At 41.3% G+C, this 18,007-nt stretch overlaps 1 protein-coding gene across 1 annotated transcript; it reads left to right on the plus strand.

Annotated features, from left to right (window-relative positions):
- Positions 1–213: 213 nt before the first annotated feature.
- Positions 214–16,468, plus strand: ERH (ERH mRNA splicing and mitosis factor). Its single transcript, XM_066388396.1, has 4 exons — positions 214–337; positions 2,200–2,287; positions 7,588–7,708; positions 15,901–16,468. The coding sequence occupies exons 1-4, from the start codon at positions 335–337 to the stop codon at positions 16,001–16,003; spliced, it is 315 nt and encodes a 104-aa protein (XP_066244493.1). The 5' UTR covers positions 214–334; the 3' UTR covers positions 16,004–16,468.
- Positions 16,469–18,007: the final 1,539 nt, after the last annotated feature.

Genomic DNA, 18,007 nt, shown 5'->3' on the forward strand with positions numbered 1-18,007 from the left:
CTGTCTACATCGGTGGCCACGTTAGTCGTGTGTCTAACAACGACAGTAGGGAAGACAGAGTTTTGAAAAAATAATTCTTTTTCACGTTCCGGAAGATTCCCTGTGCATCTCGGAGCCCTTATCCAAGATGGCTGAGATAGAGTCGGAATCTGCTCTAGCTGCCGGAAATATGTGAACCTCTATGGTATAAAATAGGCTCTTTGACGGTGCGCTTCTGACGACTTCCGGCGATTTCCGGCGGCTCCTCTCGCGGGGGTTGGTTGTTGGCTGCGTGTGGCTAAGCTCGTGTGTGGCGGCACTGTTGGCGGTGGCTGCAGCGAAAGAGTTTGGCGCGATGGTGAGAAAGGCCTGAGCGGCTCCCCGAACCCTCCGCCTCCGGGTGACCCCTGCCCCGTACATCTTTTACCCAAGCCATCATCTAGCACGAGTGGGCTGCTCCCCGGCCCTCCGGCTTGTGGGTCGACTCTTCCCGCCGCTGGGACGCTGGGCCTGGCAGTAGGCCCCGGAGCCCGGGTCCGCCCCACGGTTGCGCGCCCGCCTGCTGGCTTGGGCGGGGCGTGCTGTGCCAGGGATGCGTTTTCTCCGCTGGCTTCTTGGTGGAGGCACACGTGGGGTTGCTGCTCCTTGCCTCTGAACGCCCTAGCCTACTGTAGGAACAATGGTGGAGGGGATGCCTAAAAACCTGTTCCCAAAGCTAACAGTTTCCATTTATTGCACCCAAGGTGTGGGCTGGGGAAGGTCGTCCTTGCTTTGTAATGTGCGTTTGCAACTATTCCCTATTTTTTTCTGTGCTCTGCCTTTTAAAATATGTAGCTAACTTTTTTCTCTTTCCGAAGACTGCTACATGCCTGGTTTGATGTTACTCTCAGCCCTCAAGCCTGTTCAAACCCGTTTTTACATTCTCTTGGAAATGGAGAAACTGAGGGTCCAGGTTATTTAGAATCTGACCCGGGTAGTACTGGAGTGGATGCTTTTTGTTTGTTTGTGTGTTTGTTTGTTTTTAATAATTCACAAAAAGGATATGCTCGTGGCTGTTAAGAGGTTTTTTCAACTTGTGTTTTATGGTCGCTGCAGTTAACTTACCAAGTTATGCAACTATTGTTAAGAGGGCAGTTTTATCAGGTTGAACTTTTCTGTATTAAGATATTTCACTATTTGACTCAACATAGTCTCCCAAAGAAGACTAGTAATTAGAAAACTGGATTGCCAGTTCCTGTTTTGTCATAACTAGCTATGACCTTGGGCAAGTCATTTTATCTCGAGTGTCTTCTTTCTCTGCCTTTTATGTCACTATTTGGTATTGTGTTGAAATGCTTGCATTAAAATCTGAGAAAGTGACAGCAGTCAATATCAATCCATTCTTAATGGACAAATACCAGTGGCAATTCCTTACATAATTAAAAGTTAGAATTCATTACTGGCTCAAAAGTCTTAAATACTTTTGCTTTTCTGAAGGTACAAGCTTCAATTTCTTTCAAAGCTAATGAGCAAATTGTATATGTATTGCAGTATCTCTTTCTTTGCAGAATTACTGAGAATTTAGGGTTTGTGTTTGTGAGGCTTAAAAAATGTTAACAGAGCCAGATTAACATTTACTGGAGTAAATCACAGCTTCTTGGTAATCAGAGACTAGAGATTTTATTAAGGTAATTCTACCTAATTTTTTTTCCTGATTAGGTTTCACAATCTTTTTTATTGTGACATATGTGTATTTGTCTAAATGTACTTAAATTTTGAGTGTATATATTAATTTTATTTTTATACACTTAAATTTTTTTAAACATATATTTTGTACTGGTTATTCTCCCCAGAAAGAGGACCATAAAGAAATCAAGGACTAAAATTTGTCCATAAGAAGGAAAAAACTAAGACAAATATATTTGGATTTTTAATAAAACCAAAAGATTTCACAAATAACTCCAATAAGAAGAAAGTGACCAAAACTGGTTTGGGAGGTATTACGACCTTAAACTAACTGGTAACAAAACACTGCCACTTGAAAATCATTTTGACTCCAGTTTTGTAAATCTGGTCATTTGTTTGTTCTAAGTAATTTTTAATCATTTTCAATTCTTCCTTGTCTTTGAGCAGTAAGTATTGAAGATAGTGAAATTTGCCACAAAGGATTTTATATCATGCTATGAATTTCTCAAATATTAGTTAGAACCTTATACTGAAATCACATTCTTCCCTTTGCAGTCTCACACCATTTTGCTGGTACAGCCTACCAAGAGGCCAGAAGGCAGAACTTACGCCGATTATGAATCAGTGAATGAATGCATGGAAGGTAAGTTTAAACAATCAAGGCGTAGAAATCTTTTTCCCTGACATTCACTAGCAGAATGTGTCTGATTTAGGAACTGGGTTTGCTTTATTCTCCAGATTTGTTGGATTGTTCATTTAATCGGGGGAAGTAAGTAGATATTTTGGAACGTTAGAAAATAAAAATCAGGCCCTGGCTGGATAGCTCCATTGGTTAGACCAGCATCCCGAAGTGCAAAGGTTCCTGGTTTGATCCCTGCTCAGGGCACATAACAGGAACAGATCTATGTTCCTGTCTCTCTTTCCCCCTCTCTCTAAAATTAACAAGAAAATACTTTTTAAAGAAAAGAAAAATTAGAGAGTAAAGGCAGACAGAACCAAATCAGTGTAATTTGTTGTGTATTTGGTAAACTGACACTACCCTGAAGGGAACTCTTGGCCCTTAATGTTTCTTGACTCTGAACCATTGGATGAAAAAACATAGATTAGGTCATCACCAATTGCATTCATCCTTATATTTAATCGTTACATCATGTAAACCAGTGTTGCATGCCCTACACCCTTTCAGCAAATTGTGCATTCTTATAAAGATTTTTATAGTCATTGTTTTTGCTGCTAGGCATGTCCCTGAATTTGTTACTGTCCAAAGCTAACTGGATTCTACTTAAAATCTGTTCATTTAAAGCCAACAACTGGTAGACCTTTGGGGAAAAAAGCCACTTGTAATGATTAGAGACAGCTTCTGGGTAGCTGGCATCGTGCCTTCCTGGTTGCCATCTAATTCTGCTCTGATTTTTTTTTTTTTTTTTTTTTTTTTTTTTTTTTTTTTGAGAGCGAGAGGCATCAACTTGTTTCACACGTTTGTGCAACCATTGATTGCTTCTCATACATGCCCTGACCAGGGCTCGAACCGACGACTTCTGGTTCGATCTGGTGATCCCTGGATTGTGCCAATGGCGATCCCAGGCTTGAATCTGTGACCTCGTCACTTTGAGATGACGCCCCATCCACTGTGCCACAGGTCAGGGTTCTGCTCTTGATTTTTTTTTTTTATATACATTGGTGGTTTTTTTGTGTGTTTTGGGGTTTTTTTTTTATTTATTTTACAGAGACAGAGAGAGAGTCAGAGAGAGGGATAGATACGGACAGACAGACAGGAACGGAGAGAGATGAGAAGCATCAATCATTAGTTTTTTTGTTGCAACACCTTAGTTGTTAATTGATTGCTTTCTCATATGTGCCTTGACCGTGGGGCTACAGCAGACTTGAGTGACCCCTTGCTCCAGCCAGTGACCTTGGGTCCAAGCTAGTGAGCTTTGCTCAAACCAGACGAACCCACGCTCAAGCTGGCGACCTCGGGCTTGGGATCTTGAACCTGGGTCCTTCTGCATCCCAGTCCAATGCTCTACCCACTGCGCCACTGCCTGGTCAGGTTCTGCTCTTGATTTTTTTTATTTTTTTTTATTCGTTTTAGAGAGGAGAGAGAGAGACAGAGAGAGAGAGAGAGAGGAGAGACACAGAGAGAGAAGGGGGGAGGAGCTGGAAGCATCAACCCCATATGTGCCTTGACCAGGCAAGCCCAGGGTTTCGAACCGGCGACCTCAGCATTTCCAGGTCGATGCTTTATCTACTGCGCCACCACAGGTCAGGTTCTGCTCTTGATTTTTAAAGAACAAGACCCTTCTTCTTTTCTCTTTTCAGGTTCCTTTCTCTGCTGACATTCTTGCTTTCCATTAAAGTGCGACCTCAGTGGACTGTTGCCTTACCTATATTATGTTTGGTTTTTGATTCTGCAGTACTCTTTTAACCTTCACTGATACTAGTGAAGCCTAATGTTTTTTGTAATTTTAGTTTTAGGTTTACAGAAAAACTAAACAGGAAGTACAGGGAGTTCCCATATACTCCCTCTCTCCGCCCTCCACATAGTTTCCCGTATTAATAATAATAACACCGTGTATTGGTATGGTTGTGGTATGTTTCTTTTCTCTTTTTTTTTTTTTTTTCTTTTTTTAAGCTGGAAACGGGGAGAGACAGTCAGACAGACTCCCGGATGCGCCCGACCGGGATCCACCCGGCACGCCCACCAGGGGCGAAGCTCTGCCCACCAGGGGGCGTCGCTCTGCCGCGACCAGAGCCACTCCAGCACCTGGGGCAGAGGCTAAGGAGCCATCCCCAGCTCCCGGGCCATCCTTGCTCCAATGGAGCCTCGGCTGCGGGAGGGGAAGGGAGAGACAGAGAGGAAGGGAGGGGGCGGTGGAGAAACAAATGGTCACTTCTCCCATGTGCCCTGGCCAGGAATTGAACCCGGGTCCCCCGCACGCCAGGCCAATGCTCCACCGCCGAGCCAACCGGCCAGGGCCTGGTTGTGGTATGTTTGTTCACAGTTGATGAATCAGTGTTGATACTTTTTCTTTTTTTTTAAGATTTTATGTATTAAGTATTGATTTTGCTGAGAGTATAAGGGTGGGGATGGAGAAGTATCATCTCATAGTTGCTTCACTTCAGTTGTTCATTGATTGCTTGTATGTGCCTTGACTGGGCAAGCCCAGGGTTTCAGATAGGCAGCTTCAGCATTCCAGGTATCCACTGTGCAACCATGGCCCAGGCAGCTGATACATTATTAGTATTATTAGTTAAAGTCTATAGTTTACATTAGGATTTATTCTTGTCTTGTACAGTTCTGTAGGTTTTGACAAAAGCATAATGTCATATATCCACCATTACAGTATCAACAGGATATTTTCACAGCCCTGAAAATTCCCTGTGCTCCACGTAGTTACCCTTCTCCACTCCACCCCCTACCACAGCAGTTGTCGGGACTTAGGGCCTCCGTAGTTTTGCCTTTTCCAGAATGTCATGGAGTTGGAAATCATTACTGTATGTAATCCTTTCAGACTGGCTTCTTCCATTTAGCAATGTGCATTTAAGGTTCTTCCATGTCTTTTTAGGGTTTAATAGCTCTTTTTTAAAAAAAATAGAAATGGTGATGTATTTTCCATTTAAAGAGTTAAAATGGAATTACTGTATCAGTTGTCACATGGTGGTTGCCAAATGGTAATTTTCTTATTTTTCTCTCTTATAGTAGTTAATATTCCTCTGGAAAGCAGAGCTCTCCCTCTTCTCCCATTCCTTTTTAAAAATTAATAGATTTTATCTATCTTTTTTACAGTAGTTTAGGTTTATAGGGAAATTGGTTAGAACGTAGAGAATTCCGTCATATCCCTTCTTCCCTCCCCCGTTACTTACATCCTGTATTCATGTATATACAGTGTTAAATTGTAGAACCAACACATGTTGTCATTAACTAAAGTCTATAGTATGTTAGTGTTTACTCTTTGCCTTGAACATTCTATGGGTTTTGGCATACATTAATGAATTATTTCTGCCTTTTACTGCCCCATGCTCCACCTCTTCTCCCACCCCCAAAACCTCTGGCAACCACTGTCTTTTTAATGTCTTCACAATTTTGCTTTTTCCAGGATATGGTTGGATTTATACATAAAGTGCATTTTTCAGATTTTTTTTTGGACCTAGCAATATGCTCTTAAGGTTCCTACATGTCTTTTCATGGCCTGATAGCTCCTTTCTTTTTATCACTGAAGAATATTCCATTGTAGGGATTTACCCTGGTTTGGTTATCCATTCACCTATTGAAGGACATTCAAGTTTTGGCAATTACGAATCAATCTGCTATAAACAATTCGTGTGTGAGTTTTTGTGTGGGTGTAAGTTTTCAACTCCTTTGGGTTAGCAAGGAGTATTATTGGATCCTATGGTAAGGCTATGATTAGCTTTGTAAGAAACTAAAACTGTCTTCAGACATAGCTGTATCATTGTGTATTCCTACAAGTAATAAATGAGAGTTCCTATTGCTCTACCTCCCTGGGAGCATTTGGCGTTGTTAATGTTTAGGACTTTTGCCAGTTCTAATAAGTGTTTAGTCATCTCTTGTTAAGTCTCCTCCTGAGCTGTGCACACAATATTTACATCTTTCAATGACATTTTGTAGTTTATAGTGTATGTTTTATGCTTTTATTAAACTTATTTATGAGGTTTTTTATGCTATTATACATGTAGCTCTTTTCTTAATTTCCTTATCAGATTGTTATTGTTAGGGCAGAGAAATTCAGTTGATTTTGTATATTGACTTATACTCTGCAATCTTACTGAGTCATTTATTAATGGGGGGGGGGGGCTTTCTTGGGATATTCTGTAAACCAGATCATGTCATCTGTGAATAGAGATAGTTGCCTGTTATTTCTTTTTCTTGCCAAATCACCCTGGCCAGCACCTCCAGTACAAAGTTGAATACAAGTGGCAAAAACATAGTCTAGTATTCTTCCTAATCTGAGTAGGAAAGTATCTAGTCTTTCACCATTCAGTATGATGCTAGCTGTAGGTCAGTGCAAGTGTTAAAGTGGGAGTGAACTGAAAAGGTTTTGCTTACATTTGTAGGAACAAGACAGGAGTAAAAAAAGTAATGTCCTCTTTACACAATTATGTTTGTGTAAGCTTGCTATTGGTGACTTTGCTTGTTTTATTGTCTTAATATATTTGAATATTTATATGCTTATTATATGTGCTGGTGCTTTTTATGCATTATTTCACAAGATCTTCACAAAAGCTCTATGAAGATACTTATTACCTCTGTTTGACGGGGTACAGGAGAGGGAGTCAAGTCTCTCAATCCATATTTGGGATATCAGATACTGTGTTGTTATAATCTCTTCCTCAGTGCCAATTTTTTTTGTTTTTGTTTTTGAATGTTTATTCATTTTAGAGAGAGACAGTAACATCAATCTGTTCCTGCATGTGCCCTGATCCAGAATTGAACCCGCAACCTCTGTGCTTCCAGATGAGGTTCTAAACAACTGAGCTATCTGACTAAGACGTGTGGGTTTTGTTTGTGTATAAAAATTGAAAACAATAGAAAAGCACCAGTTTGTCATCCATCATTCTCTGGTGTGATGTTTTTCTTTACTCTGAGGCTTTAGGAATATTTATAATGTTTTACTATATAAGTTTGAAATACAATAAACAATGTACTCACTTGTTTGAACCATCATATAACATGTCTTTAAAGTCCTTGTAGCATCTATAGCTCAAAGTAATCATTTTATTTTATTAAGGCACAAAATACCAACATTTTGGTGAATTTATAAATTTTTTTTATAAAATTACTCGTGGTAGCATTAAAACAAATGTGATAAACTTACTTTTCCCAGCCCAAGTTTATAAAAATAAATATTGTGATAACATATAAAACTACTCATATCCAAAGTTTATGCAATCATAAGATCTTGGTTTTCTCCTACTTTCTCTTAGGCGTTTGTAAAATGTATGAAGAACATCTGAAGAGAATGAATCCCAACAGCCCCTCTATCACATACGATATCAGCCAGTTGTTTGATTTTATTGATGATCTGGCAGACCTCAGCTGTCTTGTGTAAGTATTTACCATCATGTGTCTTAAGTTGTATTTTTCTATTGTTTATTCATCTGTTTGAGGCGATTTCTGGTATTGGGAGCTCACTCTGTGCCTGACACCGATCTTTGTGTTTTGACTACTAGGTATTCATTAGTATTTTATGTACATATGGTTCAGCCCTGGCCGGGTAACTCAGTTGATCAGAGCATTGTCCCGATACACTAAGGTTGCAGGTTCGAGTCCTGGTCAGGACATACAAGAGTCAACCAAGGAATGCATAAATAAGTAGAACAACAAAATAAAAATGTTACTCTCCCCCTTCCTCTCTCTTTTTTAAAAAAATTAATAAATATATATGGCTCATAAATTAAGTTGACAACATAAAGGCACAGGAAAATCTAAAGAACTTTGCTAATTGATAGTATGTAGAGAGGAAGCTAACCAAGAAGTTCAAAGCCCTGATTCTGGCCCTGGCCGGTTGGCTCAGTGGTGGAGCGTCGGCCTGGCATGCAAGGGGTCCCGGGTTCGATTCCTGGCCAGGGCGCACGGGAGAGGTGCCCATCTGCTTCTCCACCCCTCCCCCTCTCCTTCCTCTCTGTCGCTCTCTTCCCCTCCCGCAGCAAGGCTCCATTGGAGCAAGGATGGCCCGGGCACTGGGGATGGCTCCTTGGCCTCTGCCCCAGGCGCTAGAGTGGCTCTGGTCGCAATAAAGCGACTCCCCGGAAGGGCAGAGCATCGCCCCCTGGTGGGCGTGCCGGGTGGATCCCGGTCGGGCGCATGCGGAGTCTGTCTGTGACTGTCTCTCCCTGTTTCCAGCTTCAGAAAAATACAAAAAAAAAAAAAAAAAAGCCTTGATTCTTTGTTCCTTTAACCAAACAATTTTTTTTTCTTAGATTTTTTTTTTCCTTGTAGTCTTTGTCCCTAAAACAATTGGCTTTGAATTAAAATTAAAGTTAACTCTTCATGATATTTTTAAAAATGTAAATATATGCAGGACTGAAATGGAATTTAATTTTAATCTTACCCAGTGTTAACCACATATATTTTGGTATGTTAGAATGAGATTCTTTTAGACCTAATGATTTTGGGGTTTTTATTTTTTTGTTTTTTAAAAGACTTTATTGATTTTACAGAGAGAGGAGAGAGGTGGGTGGAGCGAGAAGTATCAGCTCATAGTTGCTTCACTTCAGTTGTTTACTTCTTGCTTGTTGCATGTGCCTTGACCTGGCAAGCCCAGGGTTTCAAACCATCAACCTCGGTGTTCCTAGTCAATGTTCTGTCCACTGCGCCACCACAGGCCAGGCAACCTATATGTTTTCTATTCTCAGAAATTTGTCAAAATAAAATTTTTTCTTCAATTCTCAGTCAGGGCACGAAGGAGAAGCAGCCATCTGCTTCTCCCCATCCCCTTCTCTCCCTCTTTTCCTCCCGCAGCCAGTGGCTCTTATTGGTTTGAGTGTGGCCCTAAGCGCTGAGGATAGCTTTGTTGGAGAACACCCTACCCAGATGGGGTTGCAGGGTAGATCCTGATTGGGGTGCATGCAAGAGTTCTCCCCACTATCTCCCCTCCTCACCTTAAGAAAAATCATGCCTGCCTGACCTGTGGTGGCACAGTGGATAAAGCGGCAACCTGGAATGCTGAGATTGCCAGTTCAAAACCCTGGACTTGCCTGGTCAAGGCACATAATTGGAGTTGATGCTTCCTGTTCTCTTTCTCTCTCTCCTCTCTAAAATGAATAAATAAAGTTAAAAAGAAAAATTATGCCAGACACTGGTAGAGGTAAATATGTATATTAGTTGTGAAAGATACATAGGTCCTAATTTTAATATAAAAAGGTCAGGAAACTATAAGAGGCCAACATAGCTGCAGTCATGCTAATGAGAAGAGAGGAATCATACGCAGTCAACAAAGAGGAGAGCAAAGAAATGGGGTTATAGCTGGAGGAAGAAATAAGGTAGGAATAATGCTAAGTTTGCAGGTTGGTGGTATATGACCTAGTTGAGAGGAAGAAATTGATGACTTTAGATAGGATCTTGGACAGCTTATTAACACTAAAGTAGGGAGTACAAGCAGATGTAGAAGTTTGGGGAAATTGTTTTCTGATTGTTTTAGCTATTTTAGGAAAATAGGATGCAAGGACACCATTTGGAGTTAAGGAGAAGTAGGAAGAAGTGTTGAAGGTTTGTTAAAAGAGGTAAATAATCTAGGAAGGTGAATGGATTAAGAAATAAATGGTTTATGAGGTACCTGATAAATGCATTTAAAATGAAATAAGTCATTGTGATAATGGGTTTTTTCCTAGTCACTCTTAACCTGATGGTTACAGGTAGAAAATTAGCAAATATATTGCTAAAAGTTGGGGGTATATGCAAGGGGCTGAATGAACTTTAAATGTTAGTGGGCATTGGGGTGGCGTGGCATGGAGAGGAGAGGAGACAGAGGTCCCAGTGGAGTCCAAGGATTGTTGAATTTGGGCTACTGGGAAGTGGTAGTGGTCAAAGAATAAGATGCTTGAATTTGGGATATTAAGTTGCTGGTAATGACAGGGTATAAGGATCTAGCCAAGGAAGGGAAAGGGACAAGATCATTGGAGAAGTGAGTTCAAGGATTTGAGAGGCCCAGATGTCAGCTGAATCATCTATTGCAGTGGTCCCCAACAGTTTTTGGGCCACGGACCGGCCTTTAGGGTGGGACGAATAAATGTATCACGTGACCGAGACAAGCGTCAAGAGTGAGTCTTAGGCGGATGTAACAGAGGGACTCTGGTCATTTTATAAAATAAAGCATCGTTAAGACTTAAATGTAAATAAAACGAAAGTAATGTAAGTTATTTATTCTTTCTCTGCGGACCCATACCAAATGGCCCACGGACCGATAGCGGCCCCAGGGTTGGGGACCACTGATCTACTGGATATGAAATCACTGATAACACATATTTACTTTCTAGAATTTAATCTGAAACAGGGTGCTTTGTTTTTATCCACTGCTTTATCCCCAGTGCCTAGAATAGTGTCTGGCACATAGTGGATATTGAATAAATACTGGCTGTATAAAAATGTATGTCACCCATATAATTTGAGACATTGCTTTTTAAGATTCTTGGTAATTTTCCTTTTTCTTTGTTTACATTACAGAGCTATTGTTCTGAATTGATAGGATGGTTAGACAAAAGGGAAAGAATCTGACTATGTCATGCTAAATTTTACAATGTTCATGTGCATACTCTTAACTTCACTTTTTAAATGAATTACTGATCTTATTTTTTTTTTTAAGAACTGTTATTCTGATTTTATAAAAATCACTTAATGAGATACCATGTATCTAATCCTGATGCTGTTGGGACATAGTATTCATTCTCAACAGATGGGGAGTTACTTAAAACTAAGGATCATGTTTTAGTTACTTACTTAGAAAGGTTGTGGTTGCCTGACCAGTTGGTGATGCAGTGGGTAGAGCATTAGACTGGGACTCAAGAGGACCCAGGTTTAAAACCCCAAGGTCGCCAGCTTGAGCACAGGCTCACCAGTTTGAAGGCCAGGTCACTGGCTTGAGCATGGGATTATTTATATGACCCTTCCCCCCCCTATGGTCGCTGGCTTGAGCAAGGGGTCACTGGCTCTGCTGGAGCGCCCCCCCCCCCCCCATCAAGGCACATATGAGAACGCAATCAATGAACAACTAAGGTGCCTCCACAAAGACTTGATGCTTCTCATCTTTCTCCCTGTCTGTCTGTATCTTGTCCTCTCTCTGTCACAGATAAAAAGAAAGGAAGGTTGTGGTTAGGAGCTAGATAGAGTTTCAGAATTAGCCATAGCTGAGTTTGAATGCTGGCTCTGTCCCTTGCTGGCTGTATTGGACAAGTTAGCTTAATATTGCTAATCCTCAATTTGCTTTTTGGAATATCTGGATAAATCTACCTTACAGGACTACCTGTGAGGAGCCAGTGCTTGCTTAGTAGCACAGCAGCATTGACGGGATAGCAGGAACTCCATTATTAAATAGATGAACAAAGTCAGCACAGGGTTTTGATTTTAATTACAGTGATCCATCGGTTTCTTAAAATTTGTCACAACTACAATAATAAATTTCAAATACCACAAGTGAGTTAATTGTACTGTTAGTTAATAAAGAGGTGTTATGTTGGGTTTTTTGACAATGAAAATTACACAAAGTAAAAATGGTTTTAAGAGACACTCTATGTCATTAACAACAGAACTTAACATTTCTAATTTTGTATAAGGGTAAACTAGAAATTAAATTTAGCATGCTAAAATGATTTCTACTATTTGTATTATTCTGTCTAAAAAAACTAGAACTGTAGCTTATGTTTCCATCTCTGATGTTGAAACTTTTTTGACCTCTGCAATTTTTCAGAATCAAATTTAAGATTTAGAACCATTTTGCCCATACAACTTTCCCTTTTGTTACCTGAATATTCAGTAGAAATACCCCAGGGATTGTTTTCGAAGAGTTCGCCTATTGTCCTGGCACTTTTTGTGACAGCACACCTGTTCTCCCCCTTATCCTGGGACTGTGACTTGGACTGTTGTTTACTCCTTAGACCAGGAATCGAGCCAGTTTTGGCTTGTAAATTGTGTACCTGTTGCTTCTATCAAGTATACTTGGTGATATCAGGGGCCTTTTTATAAGATGAAAATAACAGCCTTTTGAATATGTAGGCTGTTTTCGTTTGTTCAGAGACAAAGGGGTCGCTTTTATCTTTTGTTATTGTAATGAGGAGGTGCTGCTAATTAGGAAGGTCCCTGAGAGCAGTGAAGACACTAGCTGATTGCACTGCTGGGTCCCACAGCTTCTGCTCTGTAAACCTGCGTTCACTGAACAGAGCACTGGGCTGAAAGATCCACCTGTGCCAACAGCTTGGGGTTTTCTAAACGAGCTTAACATTTAATTGTCTCGTTTTCAAGCACCAGTTAACAGCGATCAGCACACAGCTTTCAATAAAGAAAGCATTATTACTTTTTCTTGAATTGGAAAATAGCCTGCAAATTGATGGATTCCTAAATGTTCACTACCACAGGGTTCTTGGGGAGTGGGGCGGTCTAAATAACATTGTCCCAGCCAGCTATTGTAATTCTGAAAAATTCTGTTTCTTTATTAGTTCTTTTTCATGGTTTATATAAATATTGTAGTTTATTCTGCCATGCCATGAAGTGGACTTGATTAATACTTAATTAGGAAGTATGAAAAAAGGATATTCGAAGAAAACTGGTTTACTTTTTTAAATTTTCTCATTGTAACACAAGGACATTAGTAAAAAGCCAAATATTTCTTTTTATTTAGCTAAACATTTTGTAAAAGTAGAAAGCTTGTGCATTTTCAGTAAGCCATTCAGGGGAAGAGTATGACTGCCTTTGGAGTTTGTTTCTCTTGCCAAAAATTGGAGCTCAGTGGTTTACAGTGAGGACTTTGCTCAGGAGTGTTTAAGTTTCTATTACTTGCCCAAAGTCACTTAGCTAATAAGTCACTGTACTTCTTTAAACCTTGTTTCCTGCTTTATAAAGGGATAATAATTGTATCTACTCTCACAGAGTTGTAAAAAAGATTGAGTAGATTTAGATAAGCACTTAAAGCTATGTATATACCCAGCAGCTGGCAACTTCTTAATAGGTATTTATATAATTTTTTGCTAAGGTAAAAAATGAAACTTCTGGCTAAAATGAAACAATAATTGATAAATTAAATATTTTGTTTTCCTAGGGCAGCAATTTTCAACTTTGTTTATCTCATGGCACATATAAACTAATTACTAAAATTTTGCAGCAGCCCCCCCAAATTTTTTTGCCAATCTAACAAAAATAATAGGTGTAGGCCCTGGCCGGTTGGCTCAGTGGTAGAGCGTCAGCCTGGTGTGCAGGAGTCCCAGGTTTGATTCCTGGCCAGGGCACACAGGAGAAGCGCCCATCTGCTTCTCCACCCTCCCCTTCTCCTTCCTCTCTGTCTCTCTCTTCCCCTCCCGCAGCCATGGCTCCATTGGAGCAAAGTTTGCCCGGGCGCTGAGGATGGGCTCCGTGGCCTCTGCCTCAGGCACTAGAATGCCTCTGGTTGCAACAGAGCAACGCCCCAGATGGGCAGAGCATTGCCCCTGGTGGGCATGCCAGGTGGATCCCGGTTGGGCGCATGCAGGAGTCTGTCTGACTGCCTCCCCGTTTCCAACTTCAGAAAATTACTAAAAATAAAAATATATAATAGGTGTAATTTTTATTCAGTCACATCAGACAACTTTTGTTTTTGGCTGTTGTCACTTTTTTATTTGACAAAGGGAAAAGAGATTCATGCTCCTGACTAAAAATAGTAAGGTATTGCATGTTTTAAAAATCTTGTGGCACACCAGTTGAAAATAGCATTCCTAGGGTATCTCTAAGGTGTTTTTTTTTTCTTGTTTTCCAAGTGAAAGGAAGGGAAATAGAGAAACAGACTCCCGCACGCGCCCAGACCAAGATCCACCGGGCAACCATCTGGGGCCATACTTGCATCTGAGCTATTTTTAGCTCCTGAGGCTGAGGCCCCATGGAGCCCACTCAGCGCCCAGGATCAATATGCTTGAACCAATCGAGCCATTGCTGGGGGCGTGTGGGGGTGGGAGGGGGTAGTGATAGAGAAGCAGATGGTTGCTTTACCTTGTGTGCCCTGACTGGGAATGAAACCCAGGACATCTACACACCAGGTCGCCAGGTTGATGCCCTACTGCTGAGCCACCTGGCCAGGGCCTGGTAGTTGTTTTTAGGGGTGTTTTTAGGTAAGCTGTCTCTTGGGTGCCATGCATTGTTTCCACCAGATGGTACAGATGGCTTTTTATTTGCCCCCAGCAAGAGAGTGACAGGCAAATAGGAGGGGAGAGAGATAAGAAGCATCAACTCATAGTTGCAGCACTTTAATTGTTCATTGATTGCTTCTCATATGTGCTTTGACCGGGGACTCCAGCTGAGCCAGCAACCTTGAGCTCAAGCAAGCAACCATGAGGTCATGTCTACAAGCACAAGCCGGTGACCTCAGGGTTTTGAACCTGGATCCTCAGAGTCCCAGGTCAATGCTTTATCCACTGCACCACCACCAAAAGTGCACATGGCTTTTGAAACACTGGGATATACTTTATATTTGTGTAATTTTTTTATTCTCAAAATGAATTCCATTGCTTACCCAGCTAGATTTCAGTTGTCGGTCAGATGACTGTTTCTATTTTTTGAGTTCTCTAAAGGTACCTTCAGGTACCTAAAACCCTAGAGTCAGTCCCATTGGGGTTTCATTGCTAATGCTAGTCCTGACCCTTATCTTCTGATAGAGCCATTTTGGAGCTTGTTATATCTTCTAATACTTCTCCATTGTCCTCTAGCATTATTTATTTTGAAAAGCAAATCCTAAAATGTACTTTTTTTTTTTCCTGAAGTTGGAAACGGGGAGGCAATCAGACTACCGCATGCGCCCGACCGGGATCCACTCGGCACACCCACCAGAGGGTGATGCTCTGCCCATCTGGGGCGTTGCTCTGTTGCAACCAGAGGCATTCTAGCGCCTGAGGCAGAGGCCACAGAGCCATCCTCAGTTCCCGGGCCAACCTTGCTCCAGTGGAGCCTTGGCTGCGGGAGGGGAAGAGAGAGACAGAGAGGAAGGAGAGGGGGAGGGGTGGAGAAGCAGATGGGCGCTTCTCCTGTGTGCCCTGTCCGGGAATCGAACCTGGGACTCCTACACGCCAGGCCGATGCTCTACCACTGAGCCAACCAGCCAGGGCCCCTAAAATGTAGGTTTTAAGATTTCCTTCTGTTAATACTTTGGGGAAATCTTTGTGGCAGTAACATATTTTTAAAGGTATTTTTAGTTAATTCAGAATAAATTTAGCAAATTTGAAGTTGTGGTACTAGTGTTGCTGGTTTTTATTGTTTGTTGATTGATTTTAGACATCTGCTTGTTGCACCCATTTATGCATTCATTGGTTGATTTTTTTTTGTTTCTGACCAAACCAGGGATTGAACCCACAACCTGGGCGTATCAGGATGACGCTCTAACCAACTGAACTACCTAGCCAGGGTTTTGTTTTTAATCACTAAAGGAACCATATAAATTGTAATCACCTCAAGTTTATATATGAATATGTACGTATTTGTGCCATCGTTGGGCAGCTATAGTTTGGGGATTTTTTTTAAATGTAACAATTGACCGCTGTAACTTTGCTTATTACTTTTCTGTTCCTCAGTTACCGAGCTGATACCCAGACATACCAGCCTTATAATAAAGACTGGATTAAAGAGAAGATCTACGTGCTCCTCCGTCGGCAGGCCCAACAAGCCGGGAAATAGTTGTGTTGGAAGCATTAGGGGTTTAGGGATGGGCTTGGAACACAGATATGTACAGCAATCTGTAGTGGAAGTTTTGTATTATAGATATCCTGTATGCATTTGGTTCATTCTAGCCAGGATTGAATGTATTAGATGAAATGTGAGGATCTTGTTCAATCTGAAGCTCCCATTGCCTCCCTCCCCCACCACCTTTTTTTTTTTTCTACTTAAACATTGTTATGATTTAGAAGGAAATTTTTGTCAGTTAATGTTGGTTCCAATCTTTTTAAAACTGCGCGTATCTGCTTTATAACATTCACTGTACTAACCCTTCTTCAAGAGGGGTGGGTGGTGGCATAATTTTAACAAGTAAATTTGACTCCAAGGAACCGCTGAGCTAAATCCAGTCCATTGGTGGCACAGTTTTAGTTATGTCCTAAGATAAAGTCAGTGAGAAACAAATAAATGTTCTTTAGTTATATTTTTCCCCTGAGTGATTTTTCTTTGTCTCTGAACATTCAGTTTTCTTGGAAAGCATTATCAGTTTCAAAACCTATATACTGCTACAGAACTTGAATTTTGCTATGTTTTATGTGAAGCTAACAAGCTTTCACCTTATTGCCTGTGAATCTCATTTGTAGATCCAAGGTTTGTACCTACTGTAGACACGAATGTGATGAAACACTTTGGTGATACGGCTTGTCTGTAGCAACAGCCGGGTTGGTTGCTGTGGAAAGTCCATGTGTGCCTTCTCACAGCCTACAGCAGTTGAATGCTGGTTTCCACTCTTCTATGGCCAGTACAAGGGTGAAGGAAAGACCAGAGAAAAGTACAAGATAGTCTTGCTTTTAATGTAGAGTGTGGTTATATGTTGTGAGTTGAACATACACTATATTATACCTTTAGTCATCGGGTATGTAGATATTTCCTGATTCTGCTATTATAACTAATAGCCAATGATGTCTTTTTTTTTTTTTTTTAATTGGAGAGAGAGAGGAGAGATAGAAGGGGGATGGGGAAGGAGCAGGAAGCATCAACTCCTTTATGTGCCTTGACCGGGCAAGCCCAGGGTTTTGAACCTGGACCTCAGCATTCCAGGTCAACGCTTTATCCACTGCACCACCACAGGCCAGGCATATCTTTATGCATTATAAGTGTGGCAATTTTTTCTGGAGGCTTCATGAATGCCCTATATTTCCCTTGTCCCCAACCCCACTTCTACATTAGGACCATAACTATTTTTCTTGTCTTTTTTAATTTAGAGATTGACAATTTTATTTTCGCATTTCTCAATACAAATGAAAGTGGTTTTTTTTAAATGTCCCTCTGCTCTCCTCCGGAACTACAGTGTGTCCATAAAGTCATGGTACACTTTTGACCGGTCACAGGAAAGCAACAAAAGACGATAGAAATGTGAAATCTGCACCAAATAAAAGGAAAACTCTCCCAGTTTCATACCTATTCAGTGCAGTTCGATGTGGGCCCCATTTGTTGCCCTATACACATCCAAACAATAGTGAAGTTCTTGCCACACACTGGTAAGGACATCTGGTGTAACAGAGTGAATAACGTCGGTGATTCTCTGTTTTAAGTGATTAATGTTGTGGCGCTTCATTATAAACGCGCTGATAGGCCCTGGCCTTTTGGCTCAGTGGTAGAGCGTCGGCCTGGCGTGCAGGAGTCCCAGGTTCGATTCCCAGCCAGGGCACACGGGAGAAGCGCCCATCTACTTCTCCAGCCCTCCCCCTCTCCTTCCTCTCTGTCTCTGTCTCTGTCTTCCCCTCCCGCAACCAAGGCTCCATTGGAGCAAAGTTGGCCCAGGCGCTGAAGATGACTCTGTGGCCTCTGCCTCAGGCGCTAGAATGGCTCTGGTTGCAACAGCGCGATGCCCCCTGGTGGGAGAGCGGGTGGATCTGGTCAGGCCCATGCGGGAGTCTGACTGCCTCCCTGTTTCCAACTTCAGAAAAATACAATAAATAAATAAATAAATAAACATGCCGATATTTATGTTGCACTTTGGTTACA

This window comes from Saccopteryx leptura, chromosome 6 (genome assembly GCF_036850995.1).
Source record: "Saccopteryx leptura isolate mSacLep1 chromosome 6, mSacLep1_pri_phased_curated, whole genome shotgun sequence".
In the NCBI taxonomy this organism is placed as follows: Eukaryota; Metazoa; Chordata; class Mammalia; order Chiroptera; family Emballonuridae; genus Saccopteryx; species Saccopteryx leptura.

Bases quoted from the DNA above. Each gene is read 5' to 3' on its own strand.
- ERH (XM_066388396.1), top strand. The intron at 2,288-7,587 runs GTAAGTTTAAAC...ACTTTCTCTTAG, and splicing joins AGTGAATGAATGCATGGAAG to GCGTTTGTAAAATGTATGAA. The intron at 7,709-15,900 runs GTAAGTATTTAC...TCTGTTCCTCAG, and splicing joins GCAGACCTCAGCTGTCTTGT to TTACCGAGCTGATACCCAGA.